Source organism: Callorhinchus milii, unplaced genomic scaffold (assembly GCF_018977255.1).
Source record: "Callorhinchus milii isolate IMCB2004 unplaced genomic scaffold, IMCB_Cmil_1.0 Scaffold2, whole genome shotgun sequence".
NCBI classification, from domain to species: domain Eukaryota; kingdom Metazoa; phylum Chordata; class Chondrichthyes; order Chimaeriformes; family Callorhinchidae; genus Callorhinchus; species Callorhinchus milii.
In genome coordinates this window covers 58929703-58943128 of record NW_024704743.1, presented here as the reverse complement: position 1 = coordinate 58943128, position 13426 = coordinate 58929703, and the positions used below count along the sequence as shown (strand labels likewise).

Here is a 13426-nt window from a genome sequence, read left to right as displayed (position 1 = left end):
GACTTTGAATGAATACTACAATTGAGAGCAATTGTATATGTAAATTTAAATCGAGGAAGTCAATACTGAAATGATTCCCATTTTTCTGTATGGGATGATTGTACAATACAGGTGGATTGTGAAATTGTGTGCATAATCATACATGAAAGGAATGAAAATATTCATCATGACATCATGAAAATAATGATTTAATGTCTGTTTGAATATAATTTTCAAATAATGAAAATTGAGACGAACGTTGGGTTAATAAACTAGTTTGTTTTGAAATTTGAAGAATCCACTTGATATTTTTGTTAAATGCAAATTAACTTGTTCCTTAAACAGTTCAAAGTTCCAGGGTGCATAATTTTTCATGTTCTTCACTTTAAAACCATGATATTAAAATCGAAGACTGTGCCAAATTTGGAAAGCAATGTTAATTTGGAAGAAAGTTTTACACTGTACCCAAGAGTGTCGGATGAAATTGGATTGACCATAATCTGAATAACTGGTGGAGCAGACTGAATGGCCTTCTCCTGTCCCTGTGTTTCTAACTGAGAAAACTAGTTTCCAATTCGAGATTAAATTTAAGACTATTTCCAAAATCCCACACAATCTTGAATCTTAAGAGTAAAACAAATCCAGGATCCTAATGCACTGTTGACTTTGTTTTAACTTAGTTTTTTTTTTTAGGAACTCGTTTGAACACAATGTAACAGTAAAAGCCTTGTAATAAGCATCATTTTTGGCTCTCTTTGTTTGCCAGGATTTAGTTTTCCTCACTTTACCTGCTACATGCAGATGGGGGTGGTTTAGCATTTTAGTCCAGAACCTGTGCATGTGCAACATGAAAATTAAAAACTATAATAAAATATATAATAATTCTTGCAATTGAACTATGATTGAATACAGCCAGCATAAACTGGATATTCCAGTGACCCACCAAAGTGGGTGAGTACTTCTGTACAGATCAGGATTAATTGGCTGTTAACAGTCGTGGAATGCACGACATAGTTGTACCTCAGATTGGCCAATCACACAGTCTCTATAAATGAGATATTGGCCCATCACTCAAATGTGAGCATTGCTGCAGTTGTATTTTATTTCACTGCCAATTTCACAAACTCTTAAGATAACATTGACTTACACTCCATGATGGTGTTGGAGGAGGTGTATTGCTTGAGATCCTGTCCTTTGGATGATGTTTATTAACCTAAGGTCCCATCTGCCTGTTCTGGAGATTCTGATGGACTTTAAAAGATCCCAGAATACTCTTTAAGAAATGCAGATAGTTTTCCAGGCTAATATTTCTTCCTCGTTAAAATTCACCGCAAGATGTAATTTGGTCATTAAATTTGTTTTATATTTAGCTCTCAGACCAGCCCAATCCTGAACAATCTCGTTGTTTGAGATGTATGAATCACAATGGAAAGTGGGCGTTTGTTGAAATGAGCAATGTTGAAAAACATTTTGTCTTGTGGTGTATTTGGGCCTAAATATAAGGTTGCTAATGACAATGCTAAAGGGGACTTTCAGAGGAAATTCTTCACACAGAGGGCTGTGGGGATGAGGAAATGACTTCCGGAAGCTGTGGTTGTAGCAGAAAGCATCAATATATTTAAGAAGAAAGTTGATGCATACAGGATGGAGAAAGGATAGAGTGATATAGATCACAAGGTGAGTTTGGATGAAGAAGGCCCTTCGGCCCATCCAGTGAAAAGGGTTAGGAAGGGTGGAGACTTGTGTGGAAGTATAGAAGCAAACCAGAACCATACCAGCACAGAAAAAGACCATTTTTCCCATTTTTAGACTCATTTCAGGTCTTTTTGTTTTGAATCTATCCACCAGTTAGTTCTGCTCTCGTGATCGGTCAAAAAAAACGATTAACAAAATTCATTAATAAGGAATCTGAGTCACGGGAATGAGGACGCCTCCTTCTGATAACCGGAAGTACACCGTCCTGACAACGGAAACTCTTCTCTAATACATTCGTCTTCATGAGCAGAGTTCCCATGGGTTGGGAATTCTAGCAGGATTACTTACTAAGGAATCATCTCTGCCTCTTTTCGTCCCAGCGAACCATCATATTGTCTTTACATTAGAAAATAATGCATTTCTTGTTTTTACAGTAGGGCATCATATCCTTTTCCTCCGGTATAACAAACAGAGGAACAGTTTAAAATTGAGCTGCATGAACCGTACCTCTGGGAGCAAGACAAGTAAATGCTGATTTTCAGTGAAAGACTATTATGTATGCTTCATGCCAGTGTTGCTGTTGCATAATATTTTTTTCCTCCCAGAATTTTGTTTAGTGTTGAAAGTGTTTGAGTGCATGAAGCACTTACATACTTGGAATTGAAACCTTGAAATAAGTGAGGATATTTTGAAGGCAGTGACATCTATTGGCTTTTCTATTCAAATGTCTTTGCAAAGCTCACTGCCTTCATTGAGAAAAAAAAGCTGGTAGGGCCACATGACATTTATCTGGACATTGTCCCACAATCCGTCGTGGTCTCCGAAAGATATCCGAGGGGATGCTGAGGAAGCCCGGCTTCTCCTGCCAAGAGCAGCGTAAGCAGTTGGAATCAGGACACGGAGACGAGGGACTGAGGCACTTCAGCGAAAAATCCTTGCTACATGCCACCAGGGCAGGTAAAGGTTCTTTTCAGATGCCCCCGTTATTCACATACCCTGAGCGATGGGAGTTTGAAACCTTTTTAGAATATTGTAAAGGAACCTGTGTCGATTATAAGAATAAATAACTTTCATCAAAAGTAGCAGAGCTGTCGGACATGGTCCACAGTTACATTAAACTTGGACTAAGAGGGTCGAGTCCCAGCCGAGTGATGACTCCTGCACCAACAGATTCATCCCTGTAGCAGAAAGGAATCCTCCCTTTGTTCAGTCCGTTGCTTAATATGTCAAAACGTGGATGAGCTTCAATGGGCCCGTCACCCACTCTTTGTTTTCAACATTGCATAGGAATGTTGCGATTTTCTTGTTGGTCAAACTTTGTCAAATGCAACATTCACCCTCCTCCCCCCCACTTCCTCCTTCATTCCCCCACCCTCTGTAAAAGTGGTCTGTTCACTGTCGGAATATATACATCTGAGCCTTTAATGTATTGCATTCCTATTTGTCCTGTACACTGACATACAATGCACACCATGGAGTGGTTCCATTGATAGACTCATAGGTTCAGGGTCTATTAATACACTGTTGTCTGTGGTGGCCCAATTATGGTGATCCTTCCGTGTTTGAAAGCTGTGGCTTCTGTTGTGGTGTTTCTTAATGTATTTTGCACAAGGCACATTGTTCAAGACCTGGTTCAAGGTCAGGACTGGTGCATTCAGGAAGATGTGAGCTGCTTTAGTAATTTGTCAGGATGTGTTGAGAGTCCTTGATATCTTGTCTGAGTGATTCCATCCCTGTATAGGTTCAATTGAACACAGACAGATGAGTTTTGTACTTTATAAGTTTAAGTCTGGGTATAATGCAATGCATACTTGCATCTGTTAGTTCTGACTGTATTGCTCATACAATTCTATTGTGGTATCTCTAATGTCTGTGCCTTCAACTCAGTCTGCCTCTTCTCAGTGTTGGGGAGGCCTAATTTGCCAAGTTTGTCCATTAGAGATTGATTGCTGATTCTCGCTCCTAGCTGTTTGCACTAGAACAATCGCATCTATGTAATGCCAATATTAGGAATTTCAGGTCATGAACAGTGAGGTAGACTTCCAGATTCTTCTTATTTTAATGAGCTGCTTTTCTTGGTTGATATTTAGCATCTAGTTTGCATGGGTTGAAATGGATTGACATTATTAGAGGGGAGGAGAAAATGTCAAATAGTTTACTTTGATTGCAGTTACTTGATACAATAATATAAATTGCATTACATCATTTGATGTCATGATAAGGGGAGAATTCCACCTGGGATTGAGATGAGACCTAGTAAGTGAGATTTACTATACTCACTTAGCATTTCCCGAGTGTTCTGAATTTGGGAAATTGTTGAAGTCTTAACTTTGAAGCTGGTCTTTTGTGGAGTCCTGTAGCTCAGTGGTTAGAGCACTCGCTTTGCAAGCGAGAGACCTGAGTTCAATTCCAGGCAGAGGGCGAAACCTTGGGCAAGTTTCCTTACTCCACACAGAGCCTAATAATAATCCCTCCAAAACAAAAAACAATAATAAATTGGGCATTTTCAATCTACGACTGTTTGTGGGACATTGCTGTGCGCAATTGGCTGCCGCGTTCGCCCACAAATATACAGTCAATTCACTTTACAGTGTGTTCTGTGAAGCACTTTGGGACGTCCTCCCGATGTGAAAAGCTCTATATCAAGTGCAAGGATTATTATTATTCTGTACTTAAAAGAAACTTAAGAGTAATGCGGCTTCAAAACAGGAGTGTGTTTTAAAAGTTTGCTAAATTCTGTATACATAAAATTAGATAATTACTTAGTGACATGGCACGGAAATGGGTCATTCTGCCCAGCCAGTTTGTGCCAGAGTTTACTGCACATTAGCCTCCACCCTTCTTATTTCACTCTCCTTGTAACCCTCTATTCCCTTCTCCCTCAAGGTTTCTCTTAAATGCATTGATGCTACTTGCTTCAACCTACTCTGAAATGCTGAGAAAATAGAGTAACTCTAGACTTGGCTGAATTCCTATCCCCATGTGGTTTTAGCCTTCAGTCTTAAATTTAAAATTGTGCAATATTTTGGAAATGTTTTAAATTCAGCTATATTGGAAACCCAGTTTTCTGCAGTTTTTTCCAAATCAAGACTGAATTTGAGTTTTTCAAAATTTGGTGCAATTTTGAATTTTAATTCCAAGGCTAAGACTCTGGGAAATTGGGTCACAGGAATCTTCTGATTGTGATCAATACTGGGGTGATTTCTAATAAGCTGCTACTTCGGGTCCGAGATATTTTGAGTTGGTGATACCTGATATTCCATATCATACTGATACTCCACACTGATATTGACACTAATATTAATGTTCAAGATACATTCCAATCATGAAAAATGATTTGTCAAGTTCTTGATTGAAAATTATGCTTTGAATGAAACCAGTCCCCACAATTCAGATTGATTGATTGATTGATTGATAGTACAATGAATGCTGCATAAGTTTCATGTAGTAAACTGAGAGCCGGTAGTGCAATGCAGATTTGGCAGATTGAGAGCCATCTGGATGAAGTTGTTTGAGAGACATTGTGGATGGTGCTGAAGTATAAAAACACTCGCCAAAGTCTATATTGTTGCTGGAGATCTTTTCACATTTTAAGAATGCTATTACGAGCATTTTTAGGTTTAGTTCCTTCATTTTGGATTTGCAGAGCAGTACAGAGAGAGAGGAAGAGAGAGGGTAGTGTCTAGTGCAGAAGCTGTGAAGTAAGATGCTTTATTGATCAGTGGATTAGTGAAAATGGTAACAGGGACATGAGCAGGGGGATGGAGTCTTCAGCCTGTATTCTGTAGAGGTGGAAAAGGTCAGTAGGGATGGGGGTGAATCCCTGGGCTTGTGGGTACTGTACACTTACACTGCACTGGATGCTTTGAGTTCCTTGTGCTTTATGATTTTCTGTTTGTACTGTTGATTTCTATAGTGCGGTACTTTATATTGCAGTTGCTCCATTGAGTCCATTGAACTCCACACTGATATTGACACTAATATTAATATTCAAGATACAAATTATTATTTTCCAGTCCTTCTTTTAAAAATAGAGAATGCTAACGTTTTGCTATATCAATCATGACGTTCACAGGGAATTATTGTTGCTTTGTTAAAATCCTGTGCTCATTGATTGTGAAACATTCTTTATCTGAAATGTTGCACCTTTAACTGTTGCTAATTCAGTCTGAAAAATGCACACTCTTTCTTTCTCTTTGATCCTGCATTGTCCTGACGGTGGTGCTGAGCATATAAATGATCGATCGGTATCCTTTGCATAAAGACAGGCAGAATTACTTATGCCTACGCTGGGCTGATTATCCCAGATCTGCTCAAAGTGAAGCAGAATGATCCATTCATTGTGTGCTGTTCCCCAAGATAATATTTGGATTATGTTCAAAATTCTATAATCACTTTCATATTTACATTTTAATACATTTACGTTTGTAATTCAGGCCCATGCCTTTCACCTTGACATTTTTTTCCAGCATTTACAATTTCCTCAAAATATAAGATAAAGACTGAGCATAACACCTCTAGTTTGAAGCATTCATTCTCTTCACCTCAGTGACAGACGTGGAGCCCCCCCCATCCCTCAAAAATAAAATAAAAATTCTGTGCAGTTTTATGCTGCATTAATACAGCTCTGGAGCTTACGTTTGTTCAGGATGGATGAGTTTTTCTTTGTTGATAGTGACACATGTCAACCAATGAAAGACATTAGACTCTGAATAGAAATAAATTTAAAAGTATCTAATAAGATCTAATAAATGGAAACATTTAGGTTTCGCATACCTGGGGCAATTTGTGTGATTTATAGAATTCCTATGCGAGTCCTGGCCCCCACCAGCCCACACACAATAATATCTTTCTTTTGCATTTTACAGATAGTGGGAGTAGCTCACCTCTCCCCAAATATGCTTCATCACCCAAACCAAACAACAGCTATATGTTCAAACGGGAGCCCCCAGAGGGATGTGAGAAGGTGAAAGTCTTTGAAGAAATGGCGTAAGTAGTAAAAGTTCTGTATTTTGTTTTATTGACTGTTTCCTGCAAACCACCCAAATAGACTGAGCAACAATGGACGACAAATACTTTTCTTTTTGTTTGTCGTGTTGGCAGCAAATCCCATCACCTTTTTCTGTACACAGGAACGGTGTGAGTAAAGAGTGCTCCTCGAGACATGGAGGCTATGTTTACATGACTCTATTAGGGGTATAGTGAAAGGGCGGGGCATTGAGATTAAAAGACTTGCTAAGATCTAATAAATGGGTGAAATGCATTTGAGCGGACCCTCATTCCTGTTTTCATTTGTTCCGATGTTTAGAATATTGTAAAAAAAATTCCAGCTCTAGATTAACAATTCATTTTAAAACTTTGCACTTCAGAAGTCCAGATGACTGCTGCTTATTTGGCATAGTTTTGTTACAATGAACGAGCGAGGGGGCGGTTGTGGTATATCAGTCAGGTAAGTGGAGACCCACATCTGGGTGCTTGAGGGGAACGTGGGGATGCAGACAGTCTGCATTTGTGTAACTCCTACTGCTGTAACCCAACCTGGAAGATTTTATAACTAAATTTAGATGTTCGACATACTGTATGCTTCGAGAGATTCCAAAGTTTGCTCCAAAGTTACCTGATCTATCCTGCCTTTTGGATACACACCTGAGCAAAATATTCCACAGATCTCCTTTTCTTTGTCATTGGCTCAGCATTGTGGTTGTGAAGAGATACAAGTTAAAGCTGTAGGGAGTTTCTATATAAAAATATCTAGTTGTGTGAACGAGAGACAAAGAACTCTGTGTCCTTTGATAAAAGGGCAGAGCTAAAACCCAGTGACACCAGTGTGGTGAAAGAAAGCTTTAATTTTACACGTAAGTATGCTGACACCATCTATAACAAAAACAAATGTACATAGTGAACTGGCAAGATCAAAGCCTATTGTTGAAGAGGATATATTACAGGATTAGATGAATGCATTTCCTTATAACCCCCCCCCACCCCCCACAAGCAGACAGTGCTACCCTCCTAATGAGAAGTGGCTCTTTATTATTTTTTTCTATAAATGAAACTAGGCATGTTGTTTGCATCATTTATTGATTCGGTTAAAAGGGTAACTGAATATTCACGGGGAGAAACCGGCCTAATGAAAGCTGGCAAACAAAATAAAGATAGCAATTTGCAAAAGAATAAGAATCAATCTTGTGAACTATAAAGTTTGCTATCCATCAAAAAAGCTGGCCCAAGCTTGAATACTTCTTAAAAAATAATAAAACTGTGTCTGTCTGAATTAACGCAATTCAGTTCAAATCATAAAATGCAATTTGAGACAAAAGACTGAGACAAATAAACATTTCCTAACGACAAATTCACCCAAATGATCAAAACACTGACCATCACTTCCTCTTCCTTTAAAAACTAAACATTTGGGGATTTACTGGCAAAAATTACAAATCTTTCCTCAACGTTAATTACTCTATATTTGGTAAGGTAAAAAAAAAAAATAGCCACATCTGACCATGTCTAAAACCTCTTATCGAGCGACAGACTGAACTTTAAGAAAATACAGGGTGAGATTCTGAATGTATTAACCTGCATTGGTGGTGTGACCTTAGAATGGGAAAGTCCTATGAGACCTCATAGTGCCACAGTTGGTACATTTACTGACTAGCAGAAGAATAGATACCCGGGATAATCATTATATTTGTTAGGAATCTCTCTTTTTCCTTCCCCCTCTCACCCATTAATTTCTTTAGAGGTTGATCTTATCAAGGTTTTCAAAATTCTGAAAGGTTTTTAGTGTATACTTTTTAGTGAAAGATTATTGCCACTGATCGTTATATTGGTAACTGGATTGTCACTAGAAGATTTGAGGAGGTCAGAAGAATTGTCTTCACACACAAGGTTAATACGGATTGTTTTGTTATTGAGACCTGATATCTTAACGTCAAATAAAAAGGGGTTTGGATGCTTATTTAAAGAGAAACAACATAAAAGGGGAAAGAGCTATGAATTGGGATTAATCTACCTGAAGCGAGGCAGCTAGAACCGGCATAGGCTTCATAAGCCATGTTATAATTTCATTGATTCCTTTCTGAGACCATAACATATGCGAAGGGACGTTGATGAAAATTTGAGGAAAAACAATACAGAAGGGTACAGGGAAAGAGCAGGGAGTTGGGATTAAAGTATTTAGCGCCAGTGAAGGAACTAGCAGTAGCAAAGGGTTGAACAACCAAATGGGCTGCTCCTCGGCTGTAATTTCAATTATTCTTTTCCGCCTGAAAGCTTAGAAAATGCATGACATTCCCACCACTGCAGCACCAACCATCTGAAAGCTCTGCAGGAGACCAGGTTCAAGGTCTGGGAAGCTAGTGTGACAACATTTTTGTTCTTTTGCAAATAAATAAAGAGCAGATTGAATAGTCACCACCAGAAGAGATGTGTAGGTAAATATTGGAGGGACTGATAGGTGTCTGGGCCTTTCTTTGTTCCTTCCTATCTATGTGTGTAATGTAGATACATGTCTATCTAATGCCCCATTGTTACTTCTGCTGTGAGTGAATCTGGATCACTCCACTCGCATCCTAGATCAGCCCTCTGCCCACTTACATTGCATGTCAGCTGGTGTTCCCATGCTGTAAAGGAGACATATTGTCCCCTAGGTGTAGATCCAGTGGTGAATCATGTTCCACCTGACCTTTTTCATCCCTAAAGTTCGTGTTTCTTCCCTGTAAGTAGAGTCTCCCTCTATTCTCCTCCTCAGATCTGATGCTAAGTAACGTCATTGTGACAGTCTTGTTAAAACTGGTGTAAACATCACTGCTTAAGGTTGGTCTGTCAGTCTCCAATAATCTGCTACCTTCCAACCTTCCACAAAACATTCAAAACATGACAAATAACATGGGTGAGAGTTATTTATCTTCAGTTTAATAAGGCAAGGTGATTCTATGTCCCGGACTTCCCAGGATTCCTGCATTTGAACATTTGGTTTTGTATAGCAAGACGTTGATTATGGGGTCAAGAGTAGAGTGAGAGGAAATAGCGAAGGTTTGAAATATTCATTGTGCTCAATAACCCTGAAATACAACAGAACTTTATTCCTGTTATAAAATAAGTGTCCCAGTTCACACACCATACCTGTGACAGCGATGTTTTTGTTTGTGAAGCTTTGTACACATATAGTGGTATGATTGGGACAGTGCACAAAATACTACCTGACTGCAGTTTGCATTGATCTCTCTGTGTAATCTTGTTGAATACTAACTGCATGGCTAGTAGTGAGCACTATCTATTATTACAAATGACAAGGTGTTTGTGTCTTGTCTCTAGCAAAGTCTATTCCACGCTCACAGTCATAGCATGTTTTCAACTAATGCAACATCTTGGAATTTTCACATTAAAAGTTATGAATATCGTTTTACATCTGATAACAGAAATACTGGTTTTGGATTAGAAACTGGTGTCAATCCATTGTAGGTGTCTGACCTTTTTTTAAAGTTTCAATCTCTGTTTGTTCTCTCGGGTGAACAGACTGTTTGGATTTATCTACTTAGCGCAGAAAGTAATGAATATGTGGAATGGATTACCCAGGGAGGCAGTAGAGGCAGATTATGTTAACAAATTCAGTAGGGATTTTAGAGAGCTATTTGGCAAAGAAATTGATTAAGAGATTTGAGACAGAAAGCAGTGCAGGATTATTTTTAACTTTGCTTCTGGCCAGATGGGCTGCAATAGACTTTCCCAGCCCTGTACATTGCTCTGTTCCTGCCTCGGGACTTAATCCAGCACCTCTCCATTGCTGCAGTTTTCAAGCCTTGCCTGTCAGTCATTTGAAAGGCCTGCATTGTCCTGCGAATGTGAAATTATTTTTATTTCCACTACTGGTTACTAACTGAATGTCCGGGGACAGACAAACTTCTTTTTAAAAGTATTAATTATTTTTACTCTTTCCTAGGTCTCGTACACCTAGCTCGGTCCCTTTGTTTTCCTGTCCTGATAGAAACAAAGTGAACTTCATCCCTAAAGGGTCGGCATTCTTCCCTGTAAGTATTGTCAGTCGCCCTCTGTTCTCCACCTCGGACCTGATGCTCAAGAACTCGTCAATCTTGGGAGCTGGTCCCAGCCTAGCATCCAGCACTCAGACTGATGGCCAGTTTTCACCTCAGGTCTCATTCTCCCCTTCGTCGGACGACACCAGCACAACAGACTCTGAGGCCTCAGTGCAGCAGACGTCACACCAACAGCAGCAGCTTCACGAGTGTCAGACTGAAGAGCACTCATCAGTTCAGAACTTTGTCGTAATCTAGCCCCTGGACTCCCCCACCCAGGTAGAGCAGGCCTCTGCCCTCTTGTCGGGTTGGTCTATATATCTGAACATCTGCATGGAGTAGCACCTGCATTCTGAACAACCGTTCTTAGCATTGTAGCATATCTTCCACTGTTCTTGGCAGGGATAGAATTCCTCTTTAGGAAATGTTTGTGAGAAGCAGTAATGCTTGCAAAAACACATGCTTCATTTACGTGTTCTAAGTGCGGACTATGCATTACATGGTACGTTTAGATGGGTTAGTGCTGTGTCCTGTGTTCTGTTCCATCTCCTACAGTAAGAATAAGCTGTATATCAAAAAAAAAATGCCTGTCTAAAAGATAGAAAAATAGATGTTATGTTACGTTATGGAGAAAAAAATATTATGTTTACAAACAATCCAGGTTGTTTAAGTTTATAAATTCTGTAACACATACAATGCAAAAAAAAAAAGGCCACACCAGTTGCACAGTGCCCACCCTATGGCCTAGCTTCAGGTACTTCAGGTGAAGTCTAAACTCAGGTAATTTGGAATGTATATCCGCATAGGATTTTAACGAATTTGTGGGCTGAAAAAAAGCTAAGTGAGAGTTTAGGGTAAGCATCACTCTTGCCTTTCCTTTTTGTACATTAACCTTTCCTCATTACATTCCACTTTCTTTAAAAAGCCGTTGTACTTGCGTCCAGGGAGACCCGGACACGGTCGAACAGTATAAAAGTACCAGCATTAATTACAGTGATGTCCCACATCATTTGTTTAAGTGGACGTTGGGTAGAAATAAAATTGCATAAACCATTGTTTTAAAACGTATCAATCGTTTTGCGTGACATTTCAGAGTTTTAAAAAGAAGTTTCAGGTGTTGAAGACTGTTAAGCTGTTACACATACAGTAAAGTGTTGAATACTAGGCTGTATATAAGAAACATTCCATGTTGTGAAGAGATCTCCACGATCAAACTGTTCCAAGTTACATAACCGGACTCTTCAGGTTCTTATGTTGCATTTGATCCCTTTTTTTGCGTGTGCAAAGTTTGGAATTGGCAGATACACAAGCGAAATGCTGTTACAAAGATCAAATAAAATTAATGTTTGGTTTCTCATCTTTTTTTATTTCCACCCCTTTTCTCTCCCTCCCCACTTTTATGTTAACCTTGTTTACGCAGTTTTCAGTGGTTATTTAACTGAACTATAATGGATGAATTGGCACAGAAGTGTGATGGACTGAGTTTCAACGTAGCTGGTTACGGTTAAGGATTCACTTTGCTAAATGAGAATTTATTACCTTACTTAGTCCAAAAAGGTTACGCTGGAAAGAATGAAGAACTTGCCAGTTATTTTAACAAGAAGAATCAGGGCTAAGCATTCAATGGCAGCCAGCACCCAGTGTTACGTTTATCCTCGTTCCTTGCTACAAGTTGTACCTGTGGCTGAGCTGCTTATGCAGCCCTGAGGGTCAGTCCAAAGCCTTTCCCAACGCCACCCATCACCTGAGAAACTAGATATTAATTTTACCAAACACTGTTGCAAATCTGTTCTGATTGTGATCTTTATAAGGTTTTGAACCAAATTGGTTGGTAAATTAGCTAATACATTAAAATGTAAATTAAACCAACATTTAATGGCCTCTGCGTGTATCTTACATCCTGATGTAGAAATATTGTTTGTCTGATACATTGTTTAAAAACTTGTTTGAAATTTTGTACATAGTTACTGTTATTTCTAGCCATTGTGCTAAACAGTATTTATGAGTTGCCACACAATGTTTCTTTAAATAATGCATCGTGTGGCTTTTGTTTTGTATTTTTTCAGTATATAGTTCTTGTGTCTTATTTAAATAAAGTTAATAGCAAAAAGCATGAATAAAAACTGGCAATTTTCTACATGTATTTGGTGTTTAATAATATCTTGCTTTGGTGATATCCTTTTTTTAATGTTTTTATGTTTTAAGATTACCAGCTTGTTATTGGGACTGTGAACTCCTAGCACAGCTCCCAAAATATACAATGCCTGGTAAGTTTCATGTTGGTACACCCTCGCTCTGAGTCAAAAGGTTGTGGGTTCAAGCTCCATGTCAGGATTTTGAACTGATAATCCAGGCTGACACACCGGGTCTCCAATGCTGGGGGAGCGGTGCATTGTCAGAGGTACCATCTTTGGGTGACACGTTAATCCGAGTTCCCGTCTGTCTGTTCAGGTGGACGTTAATGATTCCATGGCATTATTCGAAAAGAGAAGGGCGTTTCTCCCTGTGTCCCAGCCAACAAGCCCCCAAATAAAATTCATGGCTGTTTTGTGGGATGTTGCTGTGTGCAAAAATGCAAGATGTCTACTGAGTTCATTATTGGAGGCAAAGGTTTACAAAGGAAATGGGCCGCTTGGCTTAACCAGTCGATGCTGTGTTTATACTCCACACAAGCAATCACCCATTAATTTACTCTTTCTCTATACCTGCTTTTCCCCTCT

General features: G+C 39.1%; 1 protein-coding gene across 2 annotated transcripts in view; it reads left to right on the top strand.

Annotated features, from left to right (window-relative positions):
• Positions 1-12841, top strand: part of glcci1a (glucocorticoid induced 1a) — a 134735-nt gene extending 121894 nt beyond the window's left edge. For both annotated transcript variants that reach the window (XM_007904777.2, XM_007904776.2), the window contains exons 7-8: positions 6543-6663; positions 10613-12841. In XM_007904777.2, coding sequence (XP_007902968.1) covers positions 6543-6663; positions 10613-10964 — 473 coding nt within the window. In that variant the 3' untranslated portion in view covers positions 10965-12841. The remainder of the gene's footprint in view (positions 1-6542; positions 6664-10612) is intronic.
• Positions 12842-13426: the final 585 nt, after the last annotated feature.